This window comes from Ornithodoros turicata, chromosome 1, assembly GCF_037126465.1.
Source record: "Ornithodoros turicata isolate Travis chromosome 1, ASM3712646v1, whole genome shotgun sequence".
In the NCBI taxonomy this organism is placed as follows: domain Eukaryota; kingdom Metazoa; phylum Arthropoda; class Arachnida; order Ixodida; family Argasidae; genus Ornithodoros; species Ornithodoros turicata.
Genome location: NC_088201.1, coordinates 11237063 through 11255118, shown reverse-complemented (window position 1 = coordinate 11255118; position 18056 = coordinate 11237063). Strand labels below are relative to the sequence as shown.

General features: G+C 45.1%; 1 protein-coding gene across 2 annotated transcripts in view; it reads left to right on the top strand.

The window, feature by feature from the left end:
• The window catches only part of LOC135377467 (peptide transporter family 1-like), a 56999-nt gene that overhangs the window by 4512 nt on the left and 34431 nt on the right, over positions 1-18056 (top strand). The window contains exon 1 of one of the 2 annotated variants that reach the window (XM_064609880.1): positions 10035-10138. The exons of the other annotated variant lie outside the window; for it this stretch is intronic. Coding sequence (XP_064465950.1) covers positions 10088-10138 — 51 coding nt within the window. The 5' untranslated portion in view covers positions 10035-10087. Of the gene's footprint in view, positions 1-10034; positions 10139-18056 lie in introns of those variants that run through there. 2 annotated transcript variants of the gene reach the window in all.

Genomic DNA, 18056 nt, shown 5'->3' with positions numbered 1-18056 from the left:
TTGAACCGGTTCAGGTATATCGGTTCGGTTCGGGTTCGGCTCAGGGAGAACCCCCCACCCCCGCACATACACAGACAAAAAAAAAAAAAATCTGTCAGCGGTCGGGGCATTTACAGGGATTGGAACAGTTACTTTTTTCGGCCTCGGTTTAACCGGCCCACGGGCAGTAATATTGCTACGCAAGCAAGCTTACGCTCACCGTACACGATTGTAAGAGAAAGGTGTGAGATAACCGTTCAGGTGAGCAAAAAAAAGGTCGGTCAGTAGTACAATTAATTCACCTCTGAACCGATTTCCGAACCGGTAACCGTATCAATTTTTTTCGGTTCAGTTCCGGTTCGGCTCAGGACAAGCAAAAAAATCGTTCGGGTTCGGTTCGGTTCGGGTTCGTCAGAAAATAACGGTTTTTTCCGGTTTTCGGTTCGGGTTCAGTTTCGGTTCCGATCCCTGCTTGGAAGTCGCTGGGGAGGTGTGTTAGCTTAGCTGAATTGGTACAGCCCTGGACCGGTAATCCAGAAGATGTGGGCTCGAGTCCTACAGCTGGCTAACCTTTTCAGTGACTTCCATCTTTCAACGGATCTGGTGTCCTTACGGCTTTGTTCGTTGCAGACAACTTGTTTCCAACAGGTGGTTTCCATTAGGGAGGAATTCGTTCCAAAGAAAATACAGTTGGAAAGACGTAAACATCTAAAAAAAAAGAAATAATCCACATGATTGGCGCACCTGTGACACTTACCATATTGGCCCTATAAGACCGGACGGTGCAGACAGTCTGAGCCGGTGGGGGCTTCTTTTTCGACAAGTTGAACGGGGCACTGGCTTGGGCTGAACTTGCATCTATTGGCAACAGAGTAGAAGACCAGCAGCCGAGTTCCTTTATCATAACAAGCGAACTAGACCACAATGACCTGAATGTCAACACCTGAACAACTCGCAACGTCAGATGTAAGTGTTGGTCAACCAACAGTCCAAAACCGTGGGCAATTGCGGACTGCTGGATGTAGCTATATGTATTTGTATCGGAGCGGAAGGCCCGGACGGGATGACGGCACACTTTCCCGAGCTGCCAAAAAAATGAGCGGCATACCTGATATGCGACAACGGAAACTGGAAGTATGGCGTGGATGCAGGCTAGATGATGAACAAACTCCAGCATAGTGCAAAAGCCTGAATCTGGGCACAAACAGACATATTCAAACTTGAGTATTGTTGAAAGATGAAAGTCACTGAAAAGGTTAGCCAGCTGTTGGACTCGAACCCACATCTTCTGGATTGCCGGTCCAGGGCTCTTCCAATTGAGCTAAACTAACCTTTTCAGTGACTTTCATCTTTCATCGTTAATTTCTTAGGCAAATTGAGGCTTTGTATGTATTTGTCCCTTCTATGTTGTTCCAGCCTCAGAACATCAGTTCTTTCTTGAATATTGTGTTGGTGTCGTCCTTCCGTTCGTGCCCAGAGTCATCAGCCTCTTGCACTATGGACAACGTAGGAGAGTGGGCTCGTTGGTATGACATATTTTACCTGGAGGCGTACTGATTCAACACCAGGGACTTCGCAAGGACTCCTACTCTCTCTCCACAGCTTCCCACAACTCCTGCGAGCTTCGCATGATTTTCCGTCTTGCAGACATACGGTACTTCATGACGCCCCAGATGTACTCAATTATATTGAGATCGGGACTGTGAGGGGGCCAGTTGAGCTGGTGAACTCCACACTTCTCCCGTTGTCGCTGGGCCACAGCGGCCATATGGACAGGGCTCCTGTCGTGCTGGAACACGAAGCACCCGTCTGGAAAAGGGCCGTCCAAGGCGTAGGGAAGAAGGCGGTCGCGGATAATGTCCGCGTACAGGTGCGCGCGGAACCTGCCCTCCAGTCTCACGAGCGGTCCCAGGCCTTGAGCAGACATGCATCCCCAAACGGACACGGACTGCCTGCCGCTGCATAGGACGCGGCGAATGTACAGGGGTATGATCAATGAAAACGAAAGGAATGAGTATACAGTAACACATACCACACTCAAGCGAACGTCCAGTCAGCGATGAGAACGTTCCTGTTTTCTTCGACTTCCCGCTAAAATACCCTCATGGGGTCGCCGCTCCTCTGAATGAGGGAATTAGCCTTGCTCACTTGTCATTTATGCTAAAGTAACTAATGGTCGCAGGATAAGATATACAAATGCCTTAGGTACGCAGTCCCAAATCGGTCGGTAAAATTACCTGGATCGCAATGGTCGCCAGACACGACGGGTCTGATTCCATCTGGTACAGAAAGTAGCCTCGTCGGAAAAGATTACGTTGGCCCATTGCTCCTGTCCCCAGTGTAAGTGCTCTTCGGCGAACCTTACGCGGAGGGAACTGTGCTGGTCCGAGAACAGGGGTTTCTTGACAGCAACTCCGCTGCTCAAGCTTTCGTTTCTGAGACGCCTTTGGATAGTCAGTAAGCAGGAACAAAAGAAAACAGGTTGCAATTCCCATTCCACTCCGCAATTTGAGGAAAGCGCTGCCCGTCGACGCATTTGGAGCTAGCAGACGACGCGCGGTTATCGGATCGCCATCTCTTCCGTCTGGTGGCGCTGCGCAGCCCCGCCGCCACCAGGGGAACGGAAGTGATGCGAAGGCGACGGTAGCACAGCAACTTGGTTCTATAACCCGCTTTTACGGGGGCTGGAGATATCAGAAAAGTGTGTCGCAAGCAGTACATTCCACGAGCGCTATATTGCATATGACAACACCATGTCTTATCAAACTCCGTAGCGGCGCAGCTTAGCGAAGAGGTGCCAGCTCGTACTAAGTCAGTTTCTTATCACGGAGCCTTCAAGTCTTTCTCATACTATCAACAACAGAGCAATGCTACTTTGTCTGAAGTGTTTGTGTCCGGAAATATACCGTAAAAGAGCTATGCTCTTTTCCGGAAGAGGTGTGTAGAAGGTGTAAATTAGAAATTTTAGAAAATTTGAAGTTTCACGCGTCGAAAAGGCGGTACGAGTTCTAGAAAAGCAGCGCCTTTTTTAATACAGGTCAGCTATTTTCGTCAGAATTTATTTATTATTACATAGATACAGGGAGCGCCTGATTTTTACCCCCCGAATCTGAGAAAGGCATTTAACCCGAAAAAGTCACTCCTTATTTATATTGAAGAGTTTATTTTGCAAGTTTGGTCTTTAGGAGCTTTATTTTTGAACGTTATATTTTTGCGTGATTTATTTCGGCGCCATCCCCAAATGAGCCAGTGCCTATGACTTTCACCCCCTGCCTATGAGCTGTCAGTCTACGTTGTAACAACTACATTCTTTGTGTGAGCACTAGTCTTCGGTTTGGCTAGAGCCTTTGAACGCGCGCTGCGCCAGGGCAATGAAAGGTGGACTCACCCATCAGAAGCAAGTCGTTGAGCTTAATTGCGTTTAAATTCTCAAGCAAGCAGCACGCTGCTCGAAAAGCTCGAACAACAACAAAGGTAATGCCATTGAGTGGAATCTGCACGGAATTGAATCTACCAAAATCAGCAATAAATATCAGTGAAGAGTGGGTAGAGAGGTACCACCAATTGGCCATGAATCGAAAGGGGGCATCTCTGGCAAATACAGCTGTGACCTTTTCCATTTTTTTTTTCCCTCGTATTCTATAACTCGGACACCTCCCTAAGTAGGACACACTTCGGCTGCACCGCGGGTGTCCAAGATAGGGACGTATACATAATACTTACATACCAGCAGTATGGCAGTAGTATGGCCGAGTGGATATACAAGCACCCGCTCGTTGGTGGTTACTCCAAAGACGTGCTGTAGATAGGGTTGCCACCAGGCCGGTTATTTGCTTCCTCTGCCGGTTGCCGGTAGGAAGGTGGTACCGGCAGCCTTTTGCCGGTATTTGTGGCTCAAGACCTTTCATGAGGGCTTTTACGGTGTTTTTCCTTCAACATTCCACTGCAGCTTGAATAAATCTGGAGCACGGACCAAACTCCGCAGTCAGCAGTCGTTTTCTTAGTTAGTCATTATTATTATTATTATTCATTGTTATTATTATTATTATCATTGTTATTCATTACGTCTTGTGTTCGGAGGGTACAAGAGCAGTGGTTGTGCAAAGCTGTTGGTGGTTGTGTCGAGCCAGCTAGAACGTTCCTCACCCACTTTCCCTTTCCCACGAGTCTTTCCTCCTTTCCCTCTATTCCACCTCCTCTCCCTCAGCCGGTATTTTTCACTCCGAAAGGTGGCAACCCTAGCTGTAGACTGGGAGGTGGTGGGTTCGAATCCTACTAACAGGCTGCCGTCTGAGGTTTTCCCTGGGTTTTCCGGCAGACATTCCGTGCGGATGTCGGCACTGTTCCCCCTGGGCTCGATCCAGGGACGCATACTAACTCCCCTGTCCCCCACTCCTTCTTCCTGCTGGCACATATCTCCACGTACGCCGCTCATAGCCACAGTTGCATCGCGGCGCTAACACTTATCGAAAATAGAAATTACTTGCCTTTTTCTGTCACTCTTGATTGGCCGAAGCTAGTATCGTGAGCACGTGAATGTTTTTTTTCTTCTTTTTTTAGAGTGTATATTTTCGTTTACTAATCCGCATAACGTTGAACCGGATGAAGCTGAAGGTGAACTAAAAAAAAGGGTGTACTTTAACTCCTTTTTCTTGCCACATATATCACTCCCTCTTGGAGAGTACAGTTACTCTCAAAAAGGAGTCTCCTCACTCCCTTTAGGGAGTGGGGTTACGCACGGACTCCCTGCTGGAGAGTAATATTACTCTCCGGCAGGGAGTAAGGGAGTGAGGTGACTCCTTTTTAAGGGTAATTGTACTCTCCAAAAGGGAATGATGTATGTGGCAAGAAAAAGGAGTTAAAGTGCACCCTTTTTTTTTAAGAGTGACAAAACTTTCCTCTAACAACGTAGAAGGTACTCTTTTAGTTCGTGCATAAAAACATATAGAAGACACTTAAAAAATAGCACAGCCGCTTGGTCCTACTCGATGGACGTAGATTACGTTGTCGAGCTCAAGAACACGTGCTACGTTTAAAATACAGTATACTTTTCTTCGAAATAAATTTTACGTTTCAAATCGAGGTACAAAACTGCGGTGGACACGGAATGACGGTGACTGAGGATGAACTTCAGCAGGTGCATTTTGGGGGCAATACAGCACCAGAATACTTGTAGTATCCGTACGATGTGTGAGCAATTAAATGCGTGGGTTACGGTTGCACGTGCCTGTACAGCTGTGAGGCAAAATGGGAGGGGCGCCTCTGTACATGTTCCGAAAATTATTCGTCGTGCAGCTCCAAAGGTGTTACCCTGCAGTCCGACAGTTACAGTCTCTGTAATACGCGTTGTGGTGGTCCGAATTTCAAATCGTACGGACCCGATTACTCTCGAGATCGTTGCTTTTATGCTAGAATTGCGGTTAACAATCAGATGTTATATTGCTACAGTGCATGAACGTGACGTTGCACTCGTGCAATTTCGGCGATTTTTATTCGGATTTTTGTCAATAAGACATTCCCTTGCCGCGGAGGAGCACGGAGCACGAGAGACGTGCTCTTTTTAAGTGTACAGCGTTATACTAAAGACAAAATATGTCATTTCTTCCGCTACGTAGAAAACACCCAGAAGTAAAACAACCGAAGTGCGCAGTAAGCTTCGAAATTGTTTCGAAAACGTACGAAACGTTCGAAAAAAGCAGCGAAGTATAATTATCGTACAAAAGTTTCTACTGATGCTACGAAGCAAATCCGCGCACACACGCGGCTTAGCACACGGTATTGGCCATTGGAAGTGTTTAAGGCGGCAAAGGCCTTTTTTAACTCTCACTATTGATTGGTAAAAAAAACGTACCATCTGACAATATATTTATATAAAATTTTAGCACATGGTACATCCTTCAACGAGTCGTATAACTCCCAAACACTCTTTTTATTCCTCTTAAGGCCCGTTCCGACATACAGCGCTTTGCTCCACAGCGCTGCACCACAGCACTGCAAAACAGCGCTGTATTTCCACTGTGGAGTTCGCACTTGCAGCGCTTGTCCCAGCGCTGTACTTGGTGATCTCACGTGATCGTACCGTCACGTGAACGCGGCGCCGCGTTCTCATTGGTTCAGGGAGCCTATCGCTGGGAGACAGCGATGGGAAAGTTCCCCGAAGCTCATGTCACGTCGAGACTGGGAGGTACCCGGGTTCGAATCCCGGTGCCGGCTGTGCTGTCTGGGGTTTTTCCTGGGTTTTCCTCAGACGCTTTCAGACATATGTCGGCACAGTTCCCCTAGAAGTCGGCCCAGGACGCACATTTCCCCAGGGCGTTAGTCGTGACGTTGCCCACATACGTGAGGCCGACAACGGCAAGCCCTTTCACCACCACCACCACCCCGAAGCTCAACTTCGCCAAGCGCTGTTTTCCATCGAGTCGCAGCCGGGAGAGGAGGGAAAAACAGCGCTGTTTTCCAGTGCTCTGGAGCAAAGCGCTGTATGTCGGAACGGGCCTTCCGCCTGTGTCTCCGTGTTAGCAATAAAACATTTTTGATGTCGAAGCTTTCTTCAGCGGCAACTGTTCCTTCTGCTTGCATTTATGGCTGTCAATTAGGGGACAGTACGTCGAAGTCGTCACGTGACAATGGCAGACGGGTGTGCCTAACGGCACACACCTGAACGTCTCGATGTGATAACACATGCCATGCTGTGGATGTTCGTTCGTCACCTTATCAGTAAAGCGCGTGGGCGTGTACATGCTTTGATTCCCAAGTTCGGTGAACAAGAAAATAAATAAGGAAAAAAAAAACGCTATCTCGTCTACTTCTTGCTTCGACAGACGTAAAATGAAGGGGTTCTCGTGGAATAATATTCTACTGGTGAAAATATTTCTAACATAAAGTGAGATCAGTAGACAGCAGAATGGTTCTTGTTGTGGTTTCGCAATGTACTAAGGGCCACAACAGATTTTGTTCGTCAGCTTGTGATACTATACGAACGACTCGAAAGTATCGTCGATTCGCCTATCTTCACCTGCTGAGAATCTTTGTCGCAGTTTTGCGGCGTTTCGTATGAAACCTGTCCGTCGTGTCGTAAGTCGCAAGACATGCCACTGTCGTCATATGGTACTGTGTTAATGCTTGATAGAATAGATTGCTGTATAGAGTTTCTTGTTTCGTCGGGCTCCCTCAGTTCAAAAGCAAACAAATAAAAAAGCAGTGAAGGCCAGCCGCGGTGATACCTGCGACAAAACAACTGATAACGAGTGACTCGTGTCCTTGTTTGTCCGTATCGCATCCCAAGCACTGACATTCGCACACCAGCGCTCTTGGGCAAACTGTAGTGGAACATCATGTGACTTAGGAAAATCCGCCAGAGCACGGCCCTATCGCGGACTTCAGCGTCCCTGGAGCATCCTTCATTTTTTGGGTACCTGAAAACTTGCCGATTGGCACACCCGTATTTCTAGCCCACCATAGTAATGTCAACATAAACAGCCGTGAATGTGCCATATCCAAGCCATATCCAAGCCATGTCCAAGCCATGCCCTAGCCATATATCAGAGGTGTTGAAGTTACGGTTGCGTGAAGAACCCCAAATAATGGGCCAAGTAACATAAGTTGCCCCGTTTGTCAATGGCTATACTTTATTATGTTGATTTTTTGACACACCAAGTGATAACTTTAATGTATGCTTGAAATGTATACCCCCAGCAACGCATGACCTCCAGCGTAATTTTTCACTACAGTCAACCCTTGATTTATGAACACCCTCGGTTCAGCGAAAAATCGTTCATAAATCGAGGGATTCATAAATCGAAAATTCCGTTAAGTGAGTACTATCGAGCAAATGGAACAGTATTTCCGAGTTGATATTGTGTTTATAATGCAATATATTGTGTAATTTTGCTTTGGACCATACCTTCTGCTGTATCAGTCTCACAAAACACAGATGTTAGCGCATTCACGCAATACTAAATAGTTTAATTTTGCTTTGGACCATGCCTTCCGCTGTGTCAATTGAGGTCAGGAACACTTCTGCAAAAACCCGTTTGTTGTTCGGATTTCGAGGGGTTAAGAACCGAGGGTGCAATACCTCGAAAACGTTTTGTCTGTTCAGGCGTCATTCATAAGACCACGAATAATCCATTTGAAGGTTTTTGTTGGCCTCGGAATGATCCGTTCATAAATTGAGGGCAAAAACGCTGGGCAACTCTTAGTTGGTTCCCAGAAATTCCATTCATTATTCGAATATCGAGGTTCATAAAACGATAGAAAAATGCATGTAAAAAGTTTGGTTCCTCGTGCTAGTGTTCATAAAACGAGGGAATTCATAAATCGAAGGTTTATAAATCGAGGGTTGACTGTATACGATTCAAAAATACAAACACATGCGATTTTCATTAGATTCAAAAGTTTACTGAGCGCACTGTGTGGAACAACAGAGAAAGATTTACAAATCTAGCAGTTTCGAAACGCATTGAAATGCGCTTTAAATTTTTGTTTAAATTAATACATCCATGTTGCATATATCACTGCGTAGTTTCCATTAAAACCTCGCTCACTTACACCCTTTTTAAGCAAGGACAAAACGTGATTCGTACAAAATATGTGACCCCAGTTCGCCTTCCCGTGAATTGGCACACAAACCTGCAATCCTTGCTCCCGCTGCATAATAATGTTTGGTTTGTGCAACTGAGCTAAAACAGTGCTGTTGAATGATACCACGGAACGCGTGCGACACGGAAAAGAAGGTAACGGAAAAATCCGACCGCGGAAGGCCGAGCCAGCTGTTACCAGAGGCATTAAATAATAACCGTGCCCCGGTACACATATAGTCTTCATCCGCTTTCAGCTCGACTTGTCAAAGGGGTCTCGTTTTGAATACTGTCACAGGCCGAGAAAGTTGTATGGATGAATGCCTGCAATGCCTCCCATTTGCTGTAACCGTACACCGAACTCTATGGGAGAACAATATTGGCTCGATTCACTGCCGTCGTGGGGTCCAATTGCGGGCATCTTTTAATATCATTACATACTTACTTCTCTTTTTAGCTAATAAAAGGTTCAATACAAAGAACTCTATTATTACGTTGGAGCAATATTTTATACACGGGGAAAAATTACACGGCACTTATTATTGTCAGGGACTTATATTAGGCACTTATTATTATCAGGCAATTATCAGGCACTCATAGTGCTCGGGGAATACTTTGAAGGGCTCGTGTAGTGGAAGTGCTAATTACTCTGTATAGTATACATTGGCTGCAGGTGATTAATATGTAGGGTGAATCTTACGAGAGGAATCAACTCGCGATGTGTAGGTGAAAAGAGTGACGGGAGTTGGTCTGGGATTCCTGAAAGAAGTGAACGGCCGAGCATTCGTAGACAAGGGAAGCGTTTTGGGACTGATATTGCGCTGACTTTCCAAGATAGAGTGATCATCGAAAGTTGTTGCGTAAAATAATACAGATTAGATACAAATTTTCAATGTCGAATGTGGAACTTAGTGTTAAAAACATCTGTATGAAGAGCAGGAGGAACAGGCAGGGCCGGACATCTACTCTTCCATAACTTAAAAAACCGAGACTAGGGGACAGAAAAACGACAAACACAGACAAGGTCTCAAAAACCACCACCAGCTCGCTTGCTACCTCTCTATCCTCTCGTTATCTACTCTTCTTTTTCTTCTTTTTTTTTTTTTTTGAAAATTTGCCTTCTGTATCCTTGATTTGTTTTCTCTCTTCTGTCGTCCTAAAGCGCCTTCTTCCTGTCGAAAAAGTTGTCCTTTTGGCGCCCCTGCCTCCCCGTAGACGCCGGCACTGGGAACAGGTGAACATGCTGCATCTCGGCAGTTCCTTCCTGTTTACGTTCATGACACGCGTTACATGTAAATTGCACGGTCTGGTATTAAGAGGTGATGCTCTGCGTGACACTAGTAAGGGATATGGAGCGGAAGAGCTTGTGATGCGCATGTATGCGAGAGTGCGTCCTCCGAACGTATCCGCAAAAGCACGTAATGCGGGGCGCTGGCAGATAGCGCTACACACATGTGGCTCGCACGCAGCCTCTCCGCCAGAACAGCGAAAGCATCGCCCACAACTCCCCGGTTAGTCGCGCTGTTCGGATGGTGTCCCAAAAGAGTGTCAACTGTAAGAGCATGGACCAGCAACGCAAGGTAAAATGCGCGGCTGCTTTACAGATAACCTGCTGCTCATTAGTTAGGGTAGAGCACGCTTCTGGAAGACAAAACAAGCTTTGATTACCTTGTTTTGTTCCCGTTTTTTTTTTCGTGCATAATATTAATAACCCACATGTAATGAGGTAGGGGTACCTCGACTTCTGTGGTGAAACCAGGGAAAGGTAACGGAATCTTTTTCGTTTCCGTTACCATCTCCGTTACTGGCGCTTATTTGTTTCTGTTTCAGTTTCGGTTACCACCATTGTTGCTTACGTTTCCGTTTCGGTATTCGGTACCGCCCCCCCCCCCCCCCGCGTTTTGTTCTTCTTTCTCTTCTTTCCTTTCTTTAGATGGTTTGAGACCGTGACTTAACTTAATCCCTGTACGTTCTGAAGTCTATTTTGAGGACTCCGGGGATACATGCACACAGGAGACGACGTTTATTCAAAATATACATATACGTGATTTCTATGAAGAGCTAATATGAACGTGGTTTTCAGGAATGTTACTCACGCTTACAACTTACACGTCACCATAAGCGTACAAGAACTATGCTTCTTCTATTTACTGTATACTTACTGATATGCTCCAGTTTGATAGTCCATTTTAGTTTTAGTTCTTCAGTTAATTTTCGTTTGCTTCATTGAGGTATATTTCATCAATTTATCTGCATGATACGGTAAAGAATTGCAATAATTCAGGTCCTGCAGTACCCGAATCGTTACCGTAAATTATTGTCGTTCTCGTTTCTGTTTCAGGTATTCTAAGTGTGCGATATATGTTCCTCTTTCTGTTACCGTTACCGTTATAATACAGTTTCCGTTTCTGTTACCGTTTCTGTTACCTTTCCCTAGGTGAAACACCTCATGCCATCATCATCATGTATTGGTTGCTGCTGCTGTTGATCGTGCATAAAGTTCTTCGTCCAAACACGAAATTTCTCAGGCCGGTGTCAGTATATGATGATGATGATGATGATGATGAGGGAAAAATAGCGTGTGGGCTTTACTAGGCGCTGATTGCCCCATCGGGGATGCGGCCAAATAGTCTTCGTAATTTCAATGGGATGTAACAGGGTTTGAAATGGACGTTATATAGAGTCACGAATTCGCTTTGGGAAGAGCTTCTTCGTCAGAACAGCGGATATATCTCATGCAATAATTGCTGCCTAAATATATTTCATGAGATAGTTATAAAATATTGAAGTAAAGACACGAATGTGACTATACGGATTTCTGTTTCCTGTAATGAAAAACGCACTTTTTTTTTGCATTCACAACTCGATGTGAACCACTTCTTGTAACAGTATTTCACCGGTGCTTGGAAACGCTGGTGAAGTGATATTATACCGTTTACCATACTGAAAATATTATTACCAAGATTTAAACGAGAAAGACTGGATATGAAAAGTTGTTTTTCATTCGCATTGCACAGAGTGCATATATACCTTTGAAATATTTTAAAGAAATCGCAGTGTTTTTTCCCCTTTGATTCATGCGGTATGCACAATAGCCTGTTTCTGTTTTTCCAAATTACACCGTTATGTCGTTATAGCAGCATGTGTATTGTGCAATGTTGGCAAATTGGTACATGGTATACCTGCTGTGTTCATTCGTGTTGTTTCTGCCTCGTGGGCGGACCACTTAGAAAATGTGTCACAAATGTGCAGTTGAGACCATTTGAATCGTCTGCTGTATGTATACCATATGGATTAGTTAGTGGAATAGTGGAGGTGAAGTCGGCCCAGGACGCATACTAACCCCACTGTCCCCCACTGCTTCCTGCTGTCCTCTCTCCACCTGTCCATGTCTGTACATCGCTGATAGCCACAGTTGCTTCGCGGCGCTAACGCGCAATTAAAAAAAAGGAAAGAAGTGGAGATAGCAAATGTGTCAGTTGCGCAGGATTTAAATATATCGGTGTAACTTATATTTGAGACCATATGAATTGTTTAATATGTGTCTAATGCGGTTCCCGAAAAAAAAAAGAAAAAAAAAGAATCGCCATTGTAGGCTCCCGGTGCTTCAGTACAGAGGAAAGGAAAAGTGTCTGTGGAGAAAAGAAACTGGCGCGATGGCAGTACAGTTTTTGATCCATCAGCTCAATGGCAATAAAGAGCGCCATCTCCAGGACAGGAAATAGCAGGACAAAATGGCGTAGACGCAAGCGAGCTAGTGGATGAACTCCATACAGAAGGTGCCTGTAAGCAATGGGCGGAAGCCAGAAGAACGCAACACGAAAACGCACCACGAAGTGTTGTGTCTTCTTGTGTCTTATGTGTTCGTGTTGTGTCTTGTCTTCCGCCCATTGCTCAGGCACCTTCAGTATGAAAAATAGCAGCTTCGTTATTACTTTCAAGCAGTGTTCTTGTTTTGGGAGTATAGCGTACAAAAATAAGCATCCCTATGACGCTGCTCTACTTCGATGTGGTACCTGTACGCTATCTTGATGCAGCTTAACGTGATACGAAAAAAAAAAAAAACACTGTCGTAGGCAAGTCTATGAGACGCAGCATAAATAACGCTAATGTTATAACGTTAGCGAAAAACAGAAGGTATTCACGACGGTGGTGAACCGGGCAAGTTGGTATGGATCTGTGCTAGAGTGTTTAGTAGTTATAGCTAGGGTGTTTAATAACACGAGCAAAGTGTTTGTCTTCTCCCCTGTCAGTCCTCGTTGCAGTGCTAGTTTATTACGACAGAATTTATTCATCTTGTTCAAGCAAGTATACATATAGAAGGTGTTTTTTTTAATATTTGTTAGAGAATTTTTATTAAAAAACTAGCAGAGCAAAGTAGATGTCGTTTTTGCAGTTGAGTTATATGGCCAGGCGAACATTCTCTCGAAGAAAGTATGTAGCTAACTACAAGAACACAAATTACCTAAAATTAATTAATTAATTCTTTAATTAGGTGATTTCGCGCAAAAGCAGAACGGGAGATATTCCTCGTTGAAAGCCATTCCACGTTTTTGTTGAAATATTCATCGCTGAATTTCACTATATGCAAATGAGCCGAAACAAGGAGTACGGTACACACTTTTCGAGCGCAGAAATGACGCGACCTTCACCGTATCTGGGTCGGAGAGCGGTCTATCAGGCCCAACAAATTAGCGCCTAAACCGATCAGCTCCATCGCTCCAAAGCAAGTGGTCCTCTCACGTGGATTACCTGTCGCTCTTAGAGTCGCTCTTTCTGCGCTCGAAAAGTGCGTAGTCCTTGTTTCCGCTCATTTGCATAGCGAAATTCAGTGATGGACATTTCAACACATGTACGCGTTTAAGGGTTTTTTAAACATGGAATTGCTTTCAGCGAGAAATATCTCCCGTTCTGCTATCTCGCTTTTGCGTGAAATTCCCTAATTAAAGAGGTGATTAATTGTTGATCTTGTAGTTACATACTTTCTTCGAGAGAATGTTCGCCCGGCTATATAACTCAACTGCAAAAACGGCATCTATTTTGCTCTGCTAGTTTTTTTTAAAATAAAAACATCGAATATAAAAAAAAAACACCCTGTATATTCGAAATTCGGAGACCATAAAAAAAGAAAGGAAAAAGAAAAAAAAAGAAGCAGCTGCACCAGCTTCACGCGTTATGTATACGTATTTCCACAGGCTGTGTTTCCTTTTTCAAGACTCCAGTGAGAACACTGGAGACTCAAGACTCCACTGGAACACAAGCTTCTTACAGGAATATCAGAAGGGCAGATATCAGTCTAAAAAAGTGTAGAACAGTGAATGACCTGGAAGACATAATTCCTGCTATTAAGAACATTTTCCATGGCTTTTACGGCAGGAATGTGCAGATGTACACGTCGATGACAACTTCTACGCCACCAAAGACTCAGCTCAAAGAAAAAGAAATCTGCGGCGGGCATCGTACACACATTCAGTATACTTATAGTGCGTTGTACAGTTTGACTGTTCCTGGAGTACTAAAACACAACGGTCATCTTCGTATCATCTGCCTCTCATAACGACAGCAACAGCGGATAGCCATATTCAGCAAAGGCCATGCCAACATTACGTGCTATAAAGCATTACGAGTACGGAAAACTCAGCAAGTACAGGCAGTAGATGACGTATATACACCGAGCGTAAAACTTCTTAGAGACTCGGCGTAGTGAAGCGCACCGTCTCCGGAAAGCGCGTGAAATATACCGGCACAAACATGTCATATCAAGAAGGAAGCGAAGATTTCCCTACAGCTTTTCTCTGAATTCCTCTATTCCATACTAGGTCGCTGCGCTAATGCACGCCCGCTCATGAAGGAGTTCTCCACAGGCTATCTATAGCTTCGCTGTCATTTCAGACGTTAAACAATTCAGAAACAATTTCCTTAACGCAATTGCGAACTCTACAATATATTCTAATATTTTCTAAATTTTTTAAGCAGATACTGTGCTTGCGTTCCTCTAATTCCGCATCTTGAGCTCCGGACATTCGAAGGATCTACGTGCCAAGAGGGAGGGGCCGGGACAAACCGCAACTCGGCTGGGGATGACGTCGGAATAAATCATGTAAAAATAAAAGTTCAAAAATAAATCTCTTAAAGATCAAACTTTCAAAATAAACTCTTCAATATAAATCATGAGAAAATGCACGCTGTCGAAATAAACTCCGAAAAATAAACCGTTTGAAGAATAAACGCTGCGAAATAAATCTTTTAAAATCCACCGTCACTAATTGGTGGAAAACCGACGGCTCCGCCGCGGCGCCGCGGAAAATAGTGCGCTCATCGCGCTTGGGGCTAGCCAGGGCTAGAACTGTGAACGAGGATTTCGCTATACCGGAAAGTATAGGTTTTCTCTCTGTATGTGACCTGTGGCCAGTGTGGGGGACAGACACGAGTACAGAAATAGTTAGTACAAACATGAGTAAGAAACATCATAATAGCGTGTTCCGCCGAAAAGAACATCGTGTCGCTCATAAACTATAATACGTAACATCACCTTGCTAAGCTTAACCATGGTTTATTTTAACAGCGTTTATTTTGAGGGCATGTACTTTTAAGCGGTTCATTTAAGCAAATGGGTTATGAGGGGTGGAATTTTAAGCGTGGGTTTTTAATGTTTTATTTTAAAAGATGCCGGGAGAGAACGTTGAAAACAGTTTACCGCACAAGCGAGGTGGTAGGAAAGCACACGGGCCCTGTGTTTCCTCACTGGCTTGTATACTGGGTGTGAAACTGGCTGGAAAACGGTGTAGTATACGTACGTTCAAAATAACAGTCTCTACGATTCTCTTGGATCGGTTGCTACAAAAGGCAGATGTGCACGGTGCCTGACCTTCCAAAGCGGCCTCGGCCAGGTCAGTGCGTGAGCGGTAATGGACGGGTGTTGTTTTGGTGTTGTTTGGTGTTGGCAAGGTCCATTGTCGTTATTGTTTGCTCCCAAACACGAGTGTTGATCTCTCTTTCCTTACTTCGTTTTCTTTCCTGGTTCGAATTATGGCGCGGACAGGAATCGCTAAAGAAGACAGTAGATTTGATGTACACATGGTGTATCGACGTTGCCGAGCATTTGATCCCGATTCACCCGGCATGTGGGACAGATATGCTCGAAGAGGTTCCCGAAACAACTGTGTGAAGTGACTTCCTTTGCAATCGCTTACGGCTCTGAGGTACGGGAGTTCGAGGGCAAAGCAGCCGATAGATCAGTGGAAAGCTGGCAATAATTAAAAGTGATTCTCGCACTGCGAATAATGATTCTTGCCTATAACAGTAAACGAACTGTGTCACTTGCAACGTTGAAGCCGACACGTCATTAGCGACTGCCAGCGATACAAAACCTCCCCTGACGCACTCTGGCATCGCCTAGCGTCTTTGGGACAAGCTGACATTTTCCCTATATTGACTTTCTTAGGCCCTGCACAACACGGTGGCGTGACAGCAGCGCTGTTGAACTTTCTCAGTGATACGTGACACGTTCTGCAAGCTGCACCGTCATATGCGCAGTGAACAGAACGGTGACCAATGGCTCCACCTGTTTATGCATACGCTAATAGCTTGACCGTGCTCCTCTTCTTTCATTTACATTTCTCGTTTCCCCCTCTTTGTTTTTAACAATAGCAAGCTGACTTAGTCTATAGCCTTGTAGCACTGCACCAAGTAAGTGAAGCGCGGAAACTCATTTTCAACCGTAGACGATACATGATCATTTCCTATCTTCTCCTCAACTGAACTCAGCCATATTCGAGACATGATTTATTCAGCGAAAGAATTGCTAAAATGCAAGCGAGCTGTTGAGTAGAATTCATAGCAGTGAAACCCGAGATTAGGGATTACGAAAACACACACACACAGACAACATCGGAGACTCAGTTGAACGATTATCAGAGAGATGGACGAATTACAGAAATCACCAAGGTCTTTCCGCCTTGACCTTGGTATTTTCCCTAAATTTGTCCGTCTGTCTGGTAAACGTTCAGCCTTGTTTGAGACTTTCCCTCAGACTTTCTCTGAGGGCTGTTTTCGTGGCCAGTCTCGGGGTTTGACAGAACGCTATGCAAGCGGATCAGCTGTTTGCGCAGCCCCACGATTTCCCTCTCTCCCCTATTGGCCGTGGAGCGACCTCATTGGTCCCTCTCCCAAATAAGGGAGAAAGGGGAACATTTCAAGGTTCATACACACGTAGTTTCTTCTGCAAAAAACCCATGACGGTCTACGAATACCCTCATATTGCTGCCTTGTGATTGGACAGACACTTCGTCACGTGGTTTCACCAAACTTTACCCTCTCCCTTGCGCTGAGACAAACTGTCGTAGCGTATTATGATATGACGCATTCAGCAGGCATCCATGAGCGATGTGCTGGTGCTGTCTTTTTCTCGCGGATACTCCGCTCGGAGTTGGGGCTCTCGCTGAGAAGGGCGGACGAGAGGGAAAGAAGTCAAGTTTGCTGGAAGACATTTTGATAGACCGTGAGAAATCAGTTGTGTAATAGTGAGCCAAGACCGAGTGTGGCTGGCTCTAAACGGAGGGGATGACTCTCATCATCGTCCATATCAGTCCTCTGCAAGCAGGCCGGCGATATAACAATTCTTGCCGAAAGCGACAGTGTAACGAGGTCGATGTCACGGTCAACGATCAAGTTTTGTGCTGAGGTCAAGGAGGGTACTTGTTTATTAGGGAGACAGGAAGACGGTACAATTGTTCTTATGTACTCGAGATAACTGCGAAGGTCCGAAAGGGTAACCGCAAGTGGCAGCAAACTAACTGCAGCATCCTTATCGGACATGTGCTATAGAGTGACGTGGTTCAGCTGAACTGGTCGTAGCCTTTTTATGAACTATAGAGCGGGTGGGGATGGATGTCGAATTTCTTTTGGAATGTGACCTTCAAGTAACGTTGAAGTTTTCGCAGACTAGGGAAGTCTTGTGCAGGCGCCACTGTTATTGTCGTCATTACGCGTATAACTGGATGGAAGTTCCCCTTGCACAAGGTTCATTACTGAGTGCATTGCCTTTTAGAGAGTGGTCGCATACGATATATGGGTCGAGGACTGGGACGTTTGCGTGTTTCCTCCAACTAAGAGGGTTAATTTGCGGGCGGGACGACACCGTTTACAGGAACGAGATATTGTTCCCTCCTTTGTTACTCGATGCTTACGGAACAGCGTTTCTTTTTTCACCTAAGTAAGATTAGGTCCTCGTACACAGTACAGTGTTTCCACTACTCTGCACTTGTAGGCGATTGTTGCATCGTGTACTAAACGCGTACCGTCCTACAGCACAGGTAGCGTCCAGAGGTGTCCCTCTCTTGCGGGGCGAACGTTTGTCTATACCGGGTCGTGTTTGTGTCCCACTGCTCAAGTTTATAGCTGCCTATATCTCCAAATTGAAAGTTACGCGTCGTATTGTGATCTAAACTGAACGCTCTTCATATTATGCGGAAGAGACTATAGCTAGGGTGTTGTAAC